Raw genomic sequence first — 20,375 nt, forward strand, 5'->3', positions numbered from 1 at the left:
AATACATCCAAAACCTAAGTCCTATAAAGAGCAGCTGCTTCTTCAATCCATCAAACGTTTTGCGCTTCTGGATAATGTCCTGTGAGAGATCCTGATAAAAAGATACCCGCTTGCCTCTCCATTCCACACGTTCCTTCTCCCGGGCCGCCCGCAGCACTGCTTCTCTGGCTCCAAACCTCAGGAAACGCACCGGGACATGTCGGTCCCTGTTGCCCCGCTGACCTGCTCTATGGGTGTTGTGTATCTGATCGAGCACTCGGTACTCGACAATGTTGGCCTGTGGCGCCCCAGGCTCTGTGATTGATTGCTTGTATCTGTAGCTAGGTTAAGCTGACGTACTAAAGAGAGCACCAGAAAGTACCTTGCCTCCGTTGCGTATTATTTATTAATATAGTTATGGTAACTCACGGTCCGGTCTGAGACAGACCTACGGTAAGGCCTAACAAAGAACTACAACAATGGGCACGCTCGATTTCGAAGTCCGGACTCATTTCGGTATCCAATGCTTCCTCCAGAAATGTCTGTACAAACTTTTGCATGTCTCGTCCTTCGGCGCCCTCTGCTATTCCAACTATACGGACATTATTACGGCGGCCGGCGTCTTCTAAGTACGTTACTTTTTCCTGAAGTTGAGCAATAGTTTTGGTAGCCGTGTCCACCACAACACGCAAGCTTTGGTCTTTATCTTTCAGGGCTGAAATTGGAGTCTCAGCTTCAGCTACCCGAGCTCCCAGTTTCTCCACCGCTGTTTGAACTGCATCCATGCCCGATTTTAACCCATTCATACTGGAAGCGATGTTCTGTAGCAGCGCTTTAATGTTCGTTAGCTCAGCTCCAGTATCCATCTGTAGTGGGTCTGTAGTAGCCGCCATGTGCTCCTCTGTGCCTTCCTGAGTCTGTCGAGTTACACTTCTCAGACCGTACTGTGTAAGGGTTTTCTGGACTTGTTGCATATTAATATCAAGTTGCAATCATCCGCACACTTATATTCTGTATTTAGGATATGTCAATCCTTATATAAAGGAGGGGGTAAGATGAACTGCTTCGTAGCGGATTCCCTACGCATCTTAGATGCTCGCTCCACCAGAAGTTCTACCCTTGGAATATTAAACAATTTCTATCCCTCCTCGTAGGTAACTTGTAAAGTTTGCTGGCTTGTTATCTCTGTTTATGAGCTTGACTGCCAAAGAAATCGGGTTAAGTGCTGCTTCCTAGCCCCTAGTTACTCATGCACCTCTGTGATAATGTTGGACAGAAACTTATCTATAGCTAAGAGGCAAACATGAGCATTAGCGGTAAACTGGACAATTTGATGCTAATGCTCAGGGGTTTTGTGGCTTTGCTAGTTAATTAAGTAACTGACCCAATTTGTTATTGGATTTTGTGACTTAGCAAGTAACCTGCAAGCTAAGTAAGCAATTAGAAAGTCAGAAAAACGTAGTCATACATTTTTGTGAGTTTTACTAGCTAAGTCGCACTAAGTAAACACACTAGTAGCTTACTTAGCTTGAAACAACTTACTAGCTAAGTAAACTAGTTGCTAAGTGACAAATCCTAAAATAGTTCGAGCCTGTTAGGCTACTGACTGTTTGCTATTTCTGAATTATTATTTTTGAATTATTGTTATTATTCTATAATTATTGATTATTGACAGAATGAACTGTCTGATTTTTTTTCAATCACATTCACCTCCTTGTCACCTGTTGGGTTGCAGCTTTTGAACATGCATACAGCTCAGCGTTTTTTTTTCCATCAACGGACGAAAACAAATCTAAGCACATAAAGAAATTTCAAATCAAATTTACGTTCATTGTCTTTGTTTCAGTTGAGTATCCGATTGGACCAAACCGTAGCTGAGCTGAAGAAGCAGCTGACAACTGTTGTCCAGCTGTCTACCAACAGCATGAGGCTGTACTACATCGACAAGTACAGCGCCTTCGGTCCAGAGGAAATGAAGTACAATACACGGGCTCTCCACTCCTACAGTATCCAAGATGGTGATGAAATACTGGTGGTGCCCAAGACCAAGTGAACAGCTGGTATCTAGCAGGCTGAACACAAAGTAATTGACTTGATTTTTGTTGAATGGTTGACTTATATTGCAAAATGATTGGAAAACACATATGTAACAGGAATAGTGTCCCACTTTTTGGAATAGAGAAAGACAGTAAAATGAGAAAAGGTTAAATCAATACAAGAATCATCATTGGACAATGGTTGGATGAAAATCTAGCCACTGGAGAGAACAGACAAATCTGTCACACTGTAGAACAGGCTGAGAGAGGAACTTGTAGTCAGCTCGCAGCTTCGGTGAAGGGAAAATTTGCTGTACCAGCAAAGCTTTGCTGGTGTTTTAAGTACACGGCATGTATAATAGCACCTTCATAGGCAAGTAACCAACACCACTTTCTTGCCTACCTGTCACAAGAGCTACCCTCATCAATAATGAGGGTTCACTACCAATTTGTGATGGACTACTGCTCTTGTACACACTTTAATCTTCAGCACAATATCAGGAAGAAATGGGGTTGTAAGAGAAAAATGCCGTAAACACTATTCCATGAGTTGGTGGTTAAACTTCCCTAGCAATTTTGTACATGTCCATTTTGTTTTGAGGTAGAGTAGAGCTTCTCCATATTTCTGTGTGCAATTGCCTAAGTTAGAGGATGTTACATTACATTTGTAAAGTAAGAAAAACAAGGGATACTTTAAAAAAATATTTGGTAGAACATATTGAATAATTAGAATTCCTTAGATCCCAAATCTCTTTTCATCTTTTTTAAATAACAGAGAGAAATTAAAATCATCTAAAAACTAACAGAACATAGTGCAATAAAAAACTGAATAAACAGTCAAATTAATGCCAGTCTCACACTGGGTTAAAGGGCAAAGAATAAAAGTGTGTTTTCCAAGAAATTTAAAAACACCAACTGAAGGAGCTTGTCTTATGTGCAAAGGAAGCTCGTTCCACAGCTTTGGGGCTAGGATGGAAAAAGCTTGATTGCCTCTCATTTTCCTTTGTGATTTGGGAATCACTAGCAGCATCTGGTCAGCTGACCTGAGGGAACGAGACAGGGTGTTGGGGTGGAACAGGTTAGACAAATAGGCTGGAGCAAGGCCATTAAGGGACTTAAAAAACAAATAAAAGAACTTTGATCCTGAAATAAAAATGAAGCCAGTGCAAGGAGGCTAAAATCGGAGTGATGTGCTCTCCTTTCTTTGTACGTTTTAAAAATTGTGCTGCCGCATTTTGAAGTAATTGGAGGCGTGACCCTGTCACGCCTCCAATTACCTGGCTAATTACCTGGCTAATTCCTGTTAAAAGAGAGTTACAATAATCCAACCTAGAGGTTATAAAAGCCTGGATTACTGATTCCAAGTTGCGTTCGGAAAGGAAAGGTTTGATCTTAGAGAGACGCCTCAGTTGAAAAAAGGATGACTTTAACCACACTATTGCGGCTAGATCCAACACCAATTAGTTCAGCGCCGCTGTGGGCTAAGCAGGGGGAAATCAATTGTCTTACGCGCACTCAATGATGTAATGTCCACACACTCATTCCGGTTTCTTCCGTTTATTGCTCTCCATATCATTCAGACTCCAATAGTCCTTTCCATTTGCAAAATAGAGCGTTGAGACAAAGGCTTTTAGTCCATGCGATGTGAGAAGTGCGATGCGGTACACAAAAGGATAGCCTTCCCCCGTACTCACCCCACGCCAAACTGAACTGGCGCACAGGTGCCAGGTAGGGCTAATTAAGGGCTTCCAATTGCGCACCACACACTCACAGTGTCACACCCATGTCCAATAATAACCAATAAACAAAAACACAAATCAAAGTGAACCAATAACCATAAAGTGTACCATAATGAAAACAAAAAATATAAAGAAAATAATTATGGCTCCTACACACACCATTAACTTGGTTATAAAATCTAAGGGCAGCATCAGCTTTTACACCTAAGTTGGTGACAACAGACCTTAAATGTGGGGTCAGATCAGACAGATCAGCACAAGGGGCACTGGTAGAAAAATTGGGACCAAATAAAACCACTTCAGTTTTACGTTCATTAAAACTGAGAAAGTTAAAGGGGAACTCCGGGGCATTTGAAGCGCATTTCCATTGCTAGAGGTTGTCAAATACTGATAGTAGGACACAGACAGGTGCAAATCTTTAATTCAATATTACTGGGCATGTATTGTTGTAATGTTTTAAATACTTGAACGCAGTTTTTCTAGAGAAGATAATTGCTTTGTATATGGGAGTATCGTCCATTGACTCTTTTGGGCTTTCACATGCGCGAGCGTACAACTAACCGGTGAGTTACATGCTGTTTATAAAGTTGTTTTGTAACGTCCCCATGCCAGTAATGTGAGAACCATGCATATGGTTTTGATGGTAAGGCTTGTGACTTTATTGTCGGATGGTTTATAAAGTGGTGTGATGTTTCTTCAGTGTGCAAGTTGTTGTTTTACGTGGAAGGGTTAGCGCTTGCCCCTAGCCACCACGTATTAGCCTCGCATGACAGGCTGCGCTAACAGCGCGATCTCCACACAGGGAGCGCAGATTTGCACCTGTCTGTGTCCTACTATCAGTATTTGACAACCTCTAGCAATGGGATTGCGCTTCAAATGCCCGGAGTTCCCCTTTAAGAGCCATCCACGACTTGATATCTCTAAGACAGTCAAGAAGGGGCTGAATAGAGTGAGCTTCCGACTGCCTGAGGGGGAAATAAATTTGACAGTCGTCTGCATATAAATAGAATGAGATCCCATACTTACGTAGGATAGTTCCCAGTGGCAACAGATACAGGGAAATCTGAGCTGAAGCTCTTGACTTCAGCTATGTGACTATACTCATATGGGTATGGCCACCAAGTGGGGGCGCTATCAAATATGGTAAAAAAAAAAAAAATTCACCAATTTCTCAATTGCATATATAAAATCTGATCACATAAATGGAAAAACACATTTAAATTTAAATCACACCTTTAAATCACTCCTTGTACTCTCAATTTAGTATTTACCACTTCAAATTTTAAGAAATATGCCCATTTTTAAAATAAACTACAATTTCAAAGGCGCCATTTTCGACAATCTGAATCAGAAGACACACAAAGCAGACGTCATGTTTTGCCCCCGTAGGCTTCATTGTGAGAAAAGAATTGTACCAAAAACACACTTGACGGGGAACATAAAAGATAATCTCTTAGTGAAAATTCTTGATCACATTCAGATCGGCTTGTTTTAGTTAAAACAGATATTAACAGTTAACCTTGTTTTATTATGCCATTGAAAGTAAAGCATTCTGTTTTATAGCTCCTTTATTAGCTCCTTTATCTAAAACGTGATCATTGCAGTTATTAATAGCTAGTGAAACTGCAAGGACCCTATTGTTTCTGAACGAGTTATTATTAGGGACTGAGCAGTGAAACTGCAAGGACCCTATTGTATCTGAAGGAGATATTATTCTTTCTTTCTTTCTTCTTCTTATTCTTTGCAAAAGGTACTCGAAAACTCGCACCACCTGCCATTTTGCAAGCACCACCTGCCAGTCGATGACATGAAAAAATCTGGACTTTTTTTTGGGGGGAGTCGCTCATTGACTCTGTAGCGCCCCCTACGATACTTAAAAATGGTCCCCACATTGGGGTTAGTTTCGCGTGGGGCTACGAAATTCGGTACACTCATTCATCATGCTCAGACGCACAAATAAGTGTCATGCCGCCATGGTCCCACGTCCACAGAAGGGGACCATTTTGGATGGAAAGTACGTTTTGGTGCCATTTTTGCCCGATTCAACGCCTTGCATATGATCAAACTCGTCCTACAGATTTAATGCTACAAGCTTCAAACTTGGCCAGGTTACTCTTAAGACATGGGGAGAAAAAAAACTAGAGAAACTTTTTCAAATCTCAAAGGGCATGGCCGTGGCGACGCCTCAAAGTTTGATGACTCGCCACAAAAGATGAAGTCACTTATAACTCTCACATACATTATCCCATCTGTCCCAAACTTTATAAGATGAATGCTGGACCAAGCCTGAACGCGCACATATAATCATAGTGACATACACCTGTAGCGCCACCTGCTGGTGGTTAGAAACGTCTTTTTTTTTTTTCCACACCTCACATTTGATCGAACTCCTACAGATTTAATGGTAACAGCTCCAAACTTGGCCATGTTACTCTTAAGCTGTGGGGGAAAAAAATCTTTAGAAACTTTTCCAAACTCTGAATGGTGTGGGCATGGCCAAGCGGTGAAAATCGTGTGATGGCGTTTGTGATTTGAAAGCTTTATCATCATTGCAAGGTCATGAAACTTGGCACACACATCCACCCTGACGACCTCGTACGTATGTAAAGGGTATCGTGTGTGGGCAGAGCTGCGTGGCTCCGGCTTCCACACCTGCCCAGATGTGCGCATGTGCTTGTACGTATGCAGAGGGTATCGTGCGTGTGGGCAGAGCTGCGCGACTACGGCGTCCAGCACGTGCCCCGACCTGCGCACAGGCTCGGTCCTGCTCAAGGCTGCTTGCAGCTTTAATTCTAATTGCTTTTTTTAAGCACTTTAATGCTTAATCTGCACATCTTATTGCAGTTTGTTTACAATACTAAGGATAATATCTAATATCAGCAATCATCCATAAACTCATGCTGCTCTAAGTTAGATGTGTTAATATGCACTTTTGATCTGCACTCTTTACAATGAAGTATTCCCTTATGTCAGTGTTTCATTTATCACGAGTTAGTCAGTCTATTCTGCACAAATTTACTGTCACCAAAGAATCATTATTATTATTTAAAATCTAAATAGAGTTTCGATTGATGTTGATATACTGTATCCTTCTTGTAAATGAGAAGAACTGATGTTAGATATTTAGAGCTTTTGATTTTTCCTATATCAATCAGCTTAGCCAATTCCTGACCCAGTGCTACTAATGAAGAAAACGTTTATATGTCTATCCACAAAATTAAATATTCACTTTTAGCGGCTCTTTGGAAACAAAGACTGTTGAGCTGTAGCTCCAGTTCATCCACCGCAGACATAATACATAAGCTCATTGTGCATGGGCCTCTCTTTTAAGTATTAATTACCTCAGGTATGTAAGTGCCAGAGTATTTCATTCCTTGCTATGATTTACCACTGTTTATTTTACATCATAACTAGTATATTTAAAGATGCAGTCATGTAAAAATGAAGGTACACTGCCTTTCATTTCTCAGGTTTGATGTGTCAGGACAGAATTAAATATATATATATTGGCCTTATAGGTGAGACCTTAGAATTTAAGTAGGGTGCACTCTCTTTTTAACATGCCTGTGACCCTTCACATAATGATGGGACCATGTGGTATAAGATTTACAAAGCTTAAAACATTTTTTCCTGTTTAATTACAGTAGTGCTGAATAACTGTTTGTGTATCATTAACCACAGCCATAGAAAGCAACGCAAAGAGGCAGTAGTGCAGTGCAGGCACCAACTTTAAAGTGTGGATCACACTTATCAACTGAGATTTGTTCAGAGACAGAACATGTATTTGTTTGTTTTCAGGGTGGGAAATTTAATGGTATGCTTGCTATCAATTTATTTAAATGTTCACACTTTTTTTTCACTATGTTTATGAGGAAAGTTGTCATTATGCCTGCTTAAATTTTTTGAGTAATCCAATTCATAAATTTTTGTTTTACATTAAATTGGAGGAAAACATTTCTAGTCCAGATTAAAAAAAATTTTGTTTGTTGAATTCAACATGACTTTCTTATGAACGTTATTTTCTGTGAATCCTGCTTTTTGCACCATCTGTTATGATCTAAAAATATTTGCAAAGCTTTTATACAGCACCAAAACCCCTGAAAATGTTATCACAGATTTTATGTATTTTTGCAAGTGCAAGTTAGGAAAAAAAAACACCCAACAGTCAACAGCCGGGCTAATCTGCTGCATTTGGACTGTGTGGGAGTTTGATTGACATCCCATATTTGATTGAAATTCTAATAGGTTAAAATAAGTAATATTACCATTTTTCACCTGAAAATCAAAACAATTAGAAGGAATAAAAAAAAGTCAGGCTGATTTATAAAATAGTTTTTCAGAGCTTTTTGGGGAAAATTCCACCTTAAATCCCTGGTCTATTGGCAATCCTATTGTTTCGTCCTGGGTATGTTGCATTACTCAGAATGAGTTAACCGTAAACATCAGATCCTGATTATATGGCATTATAAACCTCATTCCTTCTTTTTTTTTTCTGAGATGTTTGAGACTCTGTCAATGTTCTGTTCCACATTATCCAACACACGCATACTTGGGGATCTCAACATCCATGTTGATACCCCCACCAATCATCAAGCAGCTGAATTCCTTCATCCTCTGGATGTCAAATTGCCAACACACTCTCGTGGACACATTCTGGATGTAGTAATCACAAACTATTTAACTGTGCAACATCTCTCTGCTTATGACATGCCACTAATCCAAAGCGGAAGATTTCTTCAATCAATTCTGAACTTCTAGCAACTGAGCTTGTCTCAGAGCTTGTGTGTACACTGTGGGGTAGCAACAGTAGAATGAGCTGCCCCAGAACCTTAAAGTGATACTCCGGAGTAGATTCAACCTGGGGTCATTTGAACCGTGATATCCAGCCAAGTAGCCCACCCGCAGTTTTTTCGATATTGGCTGAACATCAGCTGAGTTACTGAGTTATCCCGAATAGCTTCGTACAAGGGTTTATGGATCCCGGTCCGTATCTCCAAAATTACCACACTAAAATCACAACAAAGTATATGCTATATTCTACATGTTTTTTTATGAATTTTTATGTTGTAGAGTTGTGAAATTATTTTATCAATGGAGAAATTGAGCAGCCTTGCTTTGTTGTCTACAGTAGTAGATCAACCCTCATCTTACTTTGAAGCTCCCAGCTCCTTGGAGTGACGTCGACGTAGCTTTAGCAGCAGAAAAGCTATCAGGCTTGTGTTGATAATAATAAACTCCTGGACTATTTGCAAACTTCCAAATGCATCGCTTTGTGAGTACAGACCATATTTGTACTACTGTAGAAGTTTGGTGTCATGGCATGTGATTTTAGTGTGGTAATTTTGGAGATACGGACTGGGATCCATAAACCCTTGTACGAAGCTATTCGGGATAACTCAGTAACTCAGCTGATGTTCAGCCAATATCGAAAAAACTGCGGGTGGGCTACTTGGCTGGATATCACGGTTCAAATGACCCCAGGTTGAATCTACTCCGGAGTATCACTTTAAGATTCATATTCCTGTCTCCCTTCCAGTATCCATTAATGCAGTTGACTTTTATAACACCAGCGTCACTAGCATCTTGGACCATCATGCTCCTGTTAGAGAGAGAACCGTTACCTTTTCACGCTCAGCCCCCTGGTTTAGCTGAGGAAAATGAAGGCAGCTGGTCGAGTGCTCGAGAGACGCTTTTTAGCACCTGGTCTGCTAGTCCACAAGCTAGCTTGTCAGGAGCACCGCACGATGTATGCAAGGTCTCTCAAGGAATCGCGGTCACTATTTTATTAATCTGTTATCTCAGATAACCCTGGTGACTCCAAAGTACTCTTTTCCTCCATCACCCAACTCCTTCAGCCACGAACAGCTTCAATCATTGACCCTACTAATGACCTCTGTAATAAATTTCTTTCTTTCTTCCATAATAAGATCCAGACAATCAGATCAGCCCTCACCACTCTCCCCCAAGCACTTAGCCCTCCTACCGATTCACAGCTCAGGAGCTCTCCCCCCTTTTGCTCTTTTCCAGAGGTCTGTGTGAAGGAAGTTGAGGCCACTGTCAGGGCCATAAAACCCTCTACATGTGCCCTTGACTCCTTCCCAACAGCCCTGGTTAAGGCCCATATTGCCTCTCTCAGTCACCTCATCACTACCATAGTGAATACATCCCTCCAATCTGGTCACATTCCCCCCACTTTGAAATCTGTATAATCAAACCCCTCCTTAAAAACCCTACCCTGGACCCCCAGGCCTTAGCAAACTACAGACCCATCTCCCACCTTCCCTTTCTTTCTAAGGTTCTGGAGAAATTAGTCTCAGTTTACATTCAAGAGCACCTCAATGACAATAGAATTCTGGACAAATTTCAATCTGCTTTCCGGATTATCAGCAGCTATGTGGTCTCTTTTCATTGCTATGCTCTTTTCAAGCTATGGCTTCCTGTCTCTGCCCGGATCACTTACAAAATCTCTCTGCTCATCTTCCACTGCCTGCATGGTAATGCGCCATCTTCCTTAAAAGACCTTCTCACCCTTCGCTGTCCTTCACGCTCTCTCCGTTCCTCCAACACTAACCTTCTTCACACTCCCAGAACTCGCTCCCGCACCATGGAAGACCGCCCCTTTTCCTGTGCTGCCCCTCGGCTGTGGAACGTTCTGCCTCCACATCGAAGGGCTCCACAGACACAGTTAAACACTTTAAAACAGGCCTGAAAACCTTTCTTCTTACCCAATGTTTTAATGATCTCCCTTTAAATGCTCTGTCCTGTTTTGATTTCTTTTTGCATTTAATGGACTCACTACTTTTATTTGTGTATTTTATTTGCAATTTACTGTCCCTGCTTTTATCTTATTATTTGTCTTTTATCCCACTGTAGGAATTTGAGACTTTGTTGTAAATGTAAAGTGCGTTATAAATAAAATTTATAATTATTATTATTATTATTTAAAGGAATACTTCAACATTGTGGAAAAGGCCCTTTTTGCTTTTTTTTGCCAAGAATTAGGTATAAAGATCGACAGCACTCTGTTGTTATGTATAGTTCTACAGCCATGAGAAGATTAGCATAGCTTAGCTCAGACAGGAAGCGGTGAACCTGGTTCTGTCCAAACAGGAGAAATTCCGTCTGCTAGCACCTGTTATGCTATATAGTGTAATAAAAATATGTTTGGTAGCAGTTTGCTGCCCCGCACAAAATATCCCAAGTTGCTGCTCTGAAATCACCTGCCACATATTGTCTCCTAACTTGATTTATATACACGAGAATCCACTATATTTCTTTACACGAGGACATAGCTGTAAGCATTTGTTCCAAGATTTTGTGGTAAGCTTAGTTAATTGGCTGTCTTTGATTCGTCACGTTAGTGTACAGACTTAAGTGTGGTATTCATATTCTCATTTAACTACTGGCAGCAAAGGAATATTTCATATGGACAAGGCAGCAAAGTGTTACCAAAAGTGCTAACGTTCATCACAAGTGCTCAGTTTTTCTTCTATCAGAAGATAGCCGGTTATAGATATTTCTTGATAATTCTCTTAGATTCAGTAGCCCATTGACTCCATCTTTACCCCTCTACTCTAGTGAGGGGTCTAATTCTCAAACATGATGATGATGCCAATCCTTGAGAGGGGGGAGGTTTCCTTAAACAAACACTATTTTGTTCAATTCTGGATTCCCTGCTGAAATGGAATCCATTCAATAACTCTATATCTTACATAGGCAATCCTCAAAACCTGATGCTAGACATCAGGCAGCTTTAGTACAGCACATCATGTTGAAATGGACACCTATGAGAACTAAATCAGTATTTGCTACACTGAATACATCAGCAAATACTTGAGTCATCATCTTCTTCTAGAAGTAATGCACTAGAACTCATTGGGGTCTCAGAAGACTATATTTGTCTTTTATTATAGATTTTGGATGGATTAAATATGAAGTGTCTCCACCTTTGCTTAGTCTTACATGTCAATATTCAAGATAATCATTTCACCTAATTGTATGTAACACTGAACTGTTCTTAATCTGTGACATTTGAAGAAGGATCTTGTTTTCAAGGAATCTGTATAAAGTCTTCAAAAAATCAGAATAAGTCATCGTTCTTGTGTTGGTGTATGCAGAGAAAGAATTCATCATGGAATGATAATAAACGGCTGTCTCCCTCCTAAGTTGTTCTGACAACATTTCATTTACAGCAGCAGCTTTGAGACTATAGCAAGTGTTTTGGATGTGATTCATGGTGCAGGATGTTATACTGATGTTTGATTTAATGATCAATTCATTTTTAATGCAAACTGAATCACCCCACACCTCAGTGTTGGGACTTAAAATATTTAAGACCTTAGACAGGATCTATCCGAATTCTTCAATCCAAGTTACTATAATGATAGTATTATGAAGGGAAAGTAGGGTATATTCTTCAGTGAGGGAAAGATTTACAACCAATTTCCCAAAAAGCTGTAACACTGTGTAAAATATAAATACAAACAGAATGCAACGATTTCCAATTACATTCAACCCCAAAAATTAAAACAGTTCAAAGACAACATATCAAATATTGAAACTTTGTTTTTTGATATAAAATAATTTTGTAAATAGGAAATATTGTACGTTTTTTTGTACTTACTTAAATTTACATGCTTAAAAAAATAATCTGGTCCTCTGTTATATTAATAAATACTTTTCCACGAAACTGAAAATAAATCACAATTTTATGTACAGCTTTGTAGAGCAGTGTACCATGCGAAATTGTTCTATTTTTTTTTTTTTTTTTTACAGGAAAGCTTTTCTTAATATACTTAAACGGAAAGTTGACAGCTCTCCCACACGCATGAACGTAGCATTTTTTTTCTATGAGAGAATTATCGATGTTTACGATCGTCACCATGACGACAGTTTGCTTCTCTGACCGGTGACGTTTCCAGTGAGATATGAACCAATCAGAAATCTGTAATGCAGCCGTGCTGACGTTACCATTAAAGCGAAATGACCGTTGCTTGGTTGCTAAAAACTCTACAACTGCAAGGGACAGAAGATATGGCTAAATACCAGCGTCTGCTTAATTAAAGCCCTGGTTAGTGTCATCGTCTGGTAAACATTATTGTTTACGCCTCCAAGCATTTTTTAAATTATGGTCCACAAAGAAGCAATAACCTGCTAGAGGGGCACTTTTTTGAGGGGGGGAGGGTTCGCTGGATCGGGATGATATCCAACAGCGGGGGTGAGTGAATGCAGTACGCCACCATAACCCCAGCACAGAAGGGGCTGTTCTGTTCGGTGGGACACAGAACAGCGTCCCACACTCATTCAAACACTGATGTTATCTCTGTGTAAAAGAAAATTCATTAATATCTGTCCTCCCTTTCTGACAAACACGTAATGTAACTGCTTCAGAAGTGACTCGGAAAGGGTTCCTTAGTGTTTTAGTGTTTTTTTTCTGGACTCCTACACTGTAAAGGACGAGTAAAGATGGAAATGTGGTTGACTTAACTGGACTTATTCTATCGTATAGAATGACAGGTAGAGGGATTGTGTCTCCGCTAGTTGGACGGTTCTGTTTCTACGGAGGAAACGTTTGCGCATTAACAGGGTCTCGCGGTTTGGCACGGTGTTCCTCCCCAGGCTGCACCGATTCTGGTAAACTAATTGATGCAGGAGGTTAACTGAGATTATACAGACGTATCATTGACGCAGTTTAGTTTATAATCGTTGTCTTTACTTTGTACCAAACTTCCCTCAGCGCCTAGGATTTGAGGGACCAATTAGTTGCCGTGTTCACATCCTCTCCGCCCCTTTCCGCCTGCCTCCGTTTCATTACTAAGCAACGCACCTGAAATCTAACTGCTTATCCTAACAACGCGTTTCATAACGTTTTTTTTCTACCGTCTGTATTGGAAACATACTGGTATTTGTATCACGTCAGTTCATTGAAAACAATGTTATTTCAGTACATCTGGTGTTTCGGTAAGCACGTCGTCCCATCTCCTCTTAGCGTCATGTAATGTTATACCCCGTCCAGAGCCAGTGCGCCACAGAGCTGTGGCTCTTTTTCCATGTCCTGGAAACGCATGTGAACTGTTTCCCAGTGCTCGAACATACTCGATTGCATTTGTAAATTTACCATTTTAAGACACATTTAAGACATCCTTATTGCAACGGTGTTATAAACATGTATGACCAGACCAAACTGGACGAGGCAAAACTTAGAATGTGTAAAGGCGCTTAAAATGAAGAGTATTTTGAAAAGACATATAGAATAATGTAAATGATAATAATAATGACGACAACAAAAATCTTGATCATAACTCTCAAAGTGATGGGGAGATTCTGAGCCCAGAAAAACTAACTGTATTAGAAGAAAAATACCCCCAGTGCAGTGGCTCTGACGCTGGGGAACACCAGTCCAGTCTGCTTGCTACACAGTACAGTGAACTTGATGCTTACCCAGCTCAGCTTATAAAAAGCTTTAATGCTAGTCCTTTTAGAGCAAACTGGAATGCCAGGGAGTGTTGCGAGACCTGTAGAGGTCATTGGCGCCTGCTATATTTACCGGCTCTGTAACATGATCCGCGGCATTCTGGATGGCTGTGCTCATACTATCCTCTCACACTCTGGGTCCTCAGTGTCCCAAGTAGTACCCCATTGCTTTCTGTCTGTTGACTTGGCTGCTCAGGACAACAAGGGTGAGCCTCTTAAAACCCAACTTAACTCACCTTTATTCCTCCCCATTTCCTTTTTTCTTTAGGTACCCTGCTTGACACTTGAGTTTGTATTGTATTGGCTATTTGGACAGCTTTAGGATACATCTTCCCAAGGGGACCAGGATAGAGGGTGAGGGATAAAGTTTCAGAAAGTTCAGTATTTTTCTGTCATGAATACAGCAGCTTAAGGTTCTGCATTCACCAGTTTTTATTTAATACTGAATATATTCTATTTACAGTATAGAAGTAATTGTCTGTGATGGTAAAACCTGAGATTTCAAACAAGTGTTACTACAGGGTAACTTTCAGGATTTCTAATGAGTAACTTTTCCACATTAGATGATACGATCTCGTGAAGGCATCATTTGTCTTTAATTGTTGGACATGACATCCACAGAATATATTGCTAGTTTGTCTGCATGCTCACTTCATGCTGAACCTGTCAATGAAACTGTTTCTGTGAGAAACAACACAATACAGATCAACACTGCACCAATTTCTGATATATTTGTCACTTTATCGGCTTAAAGGCCGTATGATGTTTCCCATGTGGTGCATTTACTGTTCATGGACAAAGAATTTGTGTAAAGGGAGCTGTCATTTAATACAACTCTGTTTCAGATATCAGTTATCTCAAACATTTTCCATCAGTCAACAGAAAATTACCAGTCTTTTTATGTTGCTGCTTTATTTTGTTGTTTTTTTGTGCCGAATGGTGTGACATGTGTGTGTCTTTCCACAGAATTAATCATTGTCTCAGAGCTTGTGTGTACACTGTGGGGTAGCAACAGTAGAATGAGCTGCCCCAGAACCCTCACAGTCTACAGGGACTGACACACACCGCTACAAATACAAAAGGTAACAACTTTACACACACACACACTTGCCTTTACACACACAGCACTGTCCTAGTTGGTATCGCCACGTACGTGTAGATCACAAGAGATTTCTTCTGTTGCTTCTGTTAATTACTTTCATTCAGCAATGATTGGAGAACTTACAAGTGTCTCAGTTTTATATTTGGTGAACCTGTGCTTCTTCTTTACGGTTGCTTTAATTACCAGGCCTACGCAGATGTGTCCACCTCAATTCATGGCTAAAAATGGGACTGGAAATTAGGTTTGTGCACGTGCTTATGATTTCATAATGATTCAAATTTATGAGAGAACCAAATAACAATAAAAGAACAGTGAAAGCAATAAAATACAACAAAATCGAAAGAGATAAAATAAGATAAAAGCGTCATCATACTAGGCAAGGCAAGGCATCTTTATTTATATAGCGCATTTCATACCACAGGCAACTCAATGTGCTTTACATAAAGACAAGGCATTTAAAAGAACAGCATAAAGCAGCAATTTAAAGAGAAAAAAAAATAGAATAAAAATTAAAAACACAGTTAAAATCAATCAAAGAAGAGGGGATAAAGAAAGATATAAACTCAACCATACGCACACCGAAAGAGAAATGTTTTTAACCTGGATTTAAAAGTGCTCACAGTTGGGGCTGATTTCAGTTCTGCTGGTAGTTTGTTCCAGTTGTGTGCAGCATAACAGCTAAAAGCTGCTTCACCGTGTCTAGTTTGAACTCTGGGCTCCACTATCTGACCTGAGTCAGCAGATCTCAGAGCTCTGCTGGGTTTATACTCTGCTAGCATGTCATTCATGTATTCTGGACCTAAACCATTCCGTGATTTGTAGACGAGTAGCAGAACTTTAAAATCTATTCTGTATCTGACTGGGAGCCAATGTAAAGACTTGAGAACTGGGGTGATGTGATCTGATCTCTTTGTTCTGGTTAAAACTCGGGCTGCAGCGTTCTGAATGAGCTGCAGCTGTTTGAGACTCTTTTGGGGGAGTCCAGTCAGAAGACCGTTACAGTAGTCAAGTCTGCTGGAGATAAAAGCATGAATCAGCTTCTCCTGATCTGTTTGGGACATGAAACCCTTAATTCTGGATATGTTCTTAAGTTGATAAAAGGCTGATTTGGTGACTGATTTGATATGATTGTTGAAGGTCAGGTCTGAGTCTATCAGCACGCCGAGGTTCCGGACTTGGTCTTTAGTTTCTAGAGACAGTGACTCAAGATGTTTAGTGACAGCAAACCTCTTCTCTTTGTTGCCAAACACAATGACCTCAGTTTTTTCTTGATTTAACTGAAGGAAATTTTGGTTCATCCACTTTTTGACTTGCTCTAGGCAGTCGCACAATGACTCTATAGGACTGCAGTCATCTGGAGACAGTGCGAGATATATCTGTGTGTCATCTGCATAGCTGTGGTAGTTGACTTTAGAGTTCTTCAGAATTTGACCCAGAGGCAGCATGTATAGAGTGAACAGAAGGGGTCCAAGAACTGACCCCTGAGGAACTCCACATGTCATAGCCACTCGATCAGATTGATTACTTCCAATAGTCACAAAATAACTCCGCTCCTCCAAGTAGGACCTGAACCATTCTAGGACTGTCCCGCTGAGTCCTGCCCAGGTTTCCAACCTGTTCAGCAGTATACTGTGATCCACAGTGTCAAATGCAGCGCTGAGATCCAACAATACCAGAACTGACACCTTGCCTGAGTCAGTGTTCAACCTTATGTCATTTAACACTTTAATAAGAGCCGTTTCTGTACTGTGGTGAGGTCGGAAGCCTGACTGAAATTTGTCAAGGATTCCACTGGAGTTCAAGAAGTTACTGAGTTGATTAAAAACCACTTTCTCAACAATCTTGGCTATAAAAGGAAGATTTGAGATGGGTCTGTAGTTGGTTAAAATGGAAGCATCCAATGTTGTCTTTTTTAGGAGTGGCTTGATGGCAGCTACTTTTAAGGGTTTAGGAAACGTGCCTGATTGAAGTGAGCAGTTTATTATTTGCTGCAAATCTGTTTGGACAGAGCTTACAATAGTTTTAAAGAAGTCAGATGGCATTGTGTCAAGACAGGATGTTGATGGTTTAAGATGCTGGACTGTTTCTTCTATGTTTTTTTGGTCAACTGTATTGAATTCTGACATCATAGTTGATTGATTCCTAGGTGGTTTTAAGGATTGCGTCATTTTATTATTTTGCTCATTTATGTTGATATTTAGCCTTATAGATTTGATTTTTTCATTGAAAAAACAAGCAAATTCATTGCATTTTTCTGTGGAACAGAGTTCGGAAACTATCTGTTTTGGGGGGGTTGTCAGCTTATTAACCATAGCAAACAGAGCACGAGTGTTGTTGATGTTCTTATTAATCATTTCAGATAAGTGTTGCTGTCTAGCCCGGAGTAACCCGTGGTTAAAATTACAAAGACTTTGTTTGTAGAGGTCATGGTGAATTTGAAGTTTAGTTTTTCGCCATTTACGCTCTGCTTTCCTGCATTCTGTTTTCAAGGCCTTTACCATAATAGTGTTCCTCCATGGTGTTCGCTTTCTGCTCAAGATCATCTTATTTTTAACAGGTGCAACAGTATCCATGACATTTGAGAGTTTCAAGTTAAAGTTATCTAAGAGTTCATCAACTGTCTCTGCACTCGCAGTTGATGACATAGCTATAACTTCCATAAACTTAGCACTGGTATTCTCATTTATGTACCTTTTTCTAACAGACACATGGGTTAACTGAATGTTTGGAGTTAACTGTAAGTCAGAGAACACACAGAAATGATCAGAGAGCGCCAAGTCCTTGATATCAACAGAAGAAATGTCAACACCTTTAGAGATAACCAGATCCAGTGTGTGGCCTCGAGTATGTGTGGGTCCGTTCACATGTTGAAGGAGGCCAAAAGTGTCAAGTAGAGAGCAGAGTTCTTTGGCATTAGTGTCCATGTTATTGTCCATGTGAATGTTAAAATCCCCAGTTATGATAAAAAAGTTATAGTCAGTGCAGATAACTGACAGCAGTTCAGCAAACTCATCAAAGAAAGTTCCTGGGTATCTTGGTGGTCTATAAATGATTAGGAAGATAACTTTTGGATCCCCCTTTACAAAAAAACAGAGATATTCAAAAGAGCTAAAATCACCAAGTAAAATTTCTTTGCACTGAAAGACTGATTTAAAAATGGCGGCAACTCCCCCGCCCTTCTTACCACTTCGACACTTATTGATAAAACTGAAATTTGTTGGTGCGGCCTCATTGAGAATGGTATCACAGCTACATTCAGTCAGCCATGTTTCACTAAGAAATAAAAAGTCTAGATTATAGGTCATGATCATGTCATTTACTAAGAGGGATTTGTTGGTTAGTGATCTGATATTGAGTAGGGCTAATCTCGTGGAGACAACAGGTGATACTGGTGTGTTTCGGGGTTGACACACTATATTCAATAGATGGGTAGATTTAACTGAACCTTTTTTATTTCTCACCAGTTTGACCACTTTTCTGTTACCTGTCATCACAGGGATTGAAAAGGCTGTCTGAACTCCATAGGGCCCTGACTTTATCTGGGGAAGAGCATTCTTGATATCAGTATTACAGCCTGGACCCGGCACATATCAGTCAGACTCAGAGATATGATGATTCAGAGGCGGTGGGGGGGCTTGGTGACTTTGGTTTGAGGGTTGTTTCCAACGTGATGGACGTGGTGGAATGGGAGGGGCTGGATGAGGTGGGATGTTAGGGGGGAAGAATATGGGATTTTGGCATGGTGTCAATTGTATTCCAATATTGAGAAAGCTCTTCATCCTGTCCGGGAAATCCAGAAGTGAGGAGTCCAGACTGAGTGGAGAGTGCTGGGGGCTGGGTGGGGTCCGGGGGGGCGAAGGCTGGGGGTTTCCCACTGGGGCTGGGAGAGACTCCGCCTGTTGGACTGCCGGGGCTGGTGAAGACTCCGCCTGTTGGGCTGTTGGGGCTGGTGAAGACTCCTTATCTTGGGGTGAGGCTGATGACGTTGCAGACTCCTTATCTTGGGGTGAGGATGATGACGTTGCAGGTTCTTTCTGGATCTGCTCTCCTCCATGGTCAGTCCTTGTCTCAGCGCCCTCAACAGAACATTGTCCTATCTGTCCTTTTGGATCGTTTTGTCCCGTCTCGTCCTTGATAGGGGCTGCTGGTGTGTGACGCAGAGAGTAAAAAATGTTGGAGCTTAGCAACTTAACTCCTGACTTGTTAAGGTGAAATCCATCTGCCTTAAAGAGGTGCCTGCGTCCCCAAAAGATGTTGAAATTGTCAATAAAGTTCGTTGAATGAGCAGCACACACGTCTTTGAGCCATCTGTTTAGCATCATCAGTCTGCTGAATCTCTCATCTCCTTTCCAAACTGTTGGTAGAGGTCCACTGAAAAACACCTCTGTACTTGTGCATCGAACTTTGTTTACCAGGTCCATAAAGTCTTGTTTTAATACCTCCGATTGTTGCTTCACAACATCAAGGGCTCCTGTGTGTATGATGAGAGATTTCAGTGTCGGATGCTCAGCAACAATGTCCAGGATCTTCTTTGAGATATCAGACACCATGTCGTTACTAAAACAGAGTATTTTGGTGTTTTTCTTGCTGCAAAAACGTTTCATCTCATTCACAGCTCCGTCACCCACTATCAGAGTTTGAGGCCCAGTGGTTAGCTCTTTCTGTGGCCTTTTAGCATATAATTTAGCCTCTTACCTTTCTCCGGTCTTGGGAGATGAGCGTTCTTTTGGAGAGTCAGGATTTTGAGAAAGTGGAGCAAATCTGTTCTCTAGCAGAATTCCTGTGTCTTGTGGCAATTTGCTCCTGGTTTTGGTGGTGGTCTCGGTCCATCGTTGCTTTTTCTTTGGTATCGGGGTAGAGACATTCCTGTGTGATAGTGCAGGCCACTCGGAGTCATTGTGGGTCTCCAGGTGTTGGGTTCTGCCTGATAACCGTCTTCCCACATCTGAGGGAGGCGATTTGTAGTGTTTTGGCTTAGCACCAAGGGAGTTCCAGGGATGACTGGTTGAATATTTTCCATTTACACCAGGCTCCTGCCGTGTCTCG

The 20,375-nt window shown here is 40.8% G+C and overlaps 2 protein-coding genes across 8 annotated transcripts in view; both read left to right on the plus strand.

Annotated features, from left to right (window-relative positions):
* tbcela (tubulin folding cofactor E-like a) overlaps positions 1–8,614 on the plus strand; it is a 30,441-nt gene extending 21,827 nt beyond the window's left edge. For all 3 annotated transcript variants that reach the window (XM_075474053.1, XM_075474052.1, XM_075474055.1), the window contains exon 9: positions 1,826–8,614. In XM_075474053.1, coding sequence (XP_075330168.1) covers positions 1,826–2,032 — 207 coding nt within the window. In that variant the 3' untranslated portion in view covers positions 2,033–8,614. The remainder of the gene's footprint in view (positions 1–1,825) is intronic.
* A 4,332-nt stretch (positions 8,615–12,946) lies between these two features.
* usp2a (ubiquitin specific peptidase 2a) overlaps positions 12,947–20,375 on the plus strand; it is an 82,422-nt gene continuing 74,993 nt past the window's right edge. For 2 of the 5 annotated variants that reach the window (XM_075474056.1, XM_075474060.1), the window contains exons 1-2: positions 14,327–14,433; positions 15,194–15,309. The gene's annotated coding sequence lies outside the window, so the exon portion shown is untranslated. Of the gene's footprint in view, positions 12,972–14,326; positions 14,434–14,465; positions 14,582–15,193; positions 15,310–15,515; positions 15,571–20,375 lie in introns of those variants that run through there. The other 3 variants (XM_075474059.1, XM_075474058.1, XM_075474057.1) reach the window with 3 other exon arrangements.

The sequence above is a fragment of the Odontesthes bonariensis genome, chromosome 9 (assembly GCF_027942865.1).
Source record: "Odontesthes bonariensis isolate fOdoBon6 chromosome 9, fOdoBon6.hap1, whole genome shotgun sequence".
Classification (NCBI taxonomy): domain Eukaryota; kingdom Metazoa; phylum Chordata; class Actinopteri; order Atheriniformes; family Atherinopsidae; genus Odontesthes; species Odontesthes bonariensis.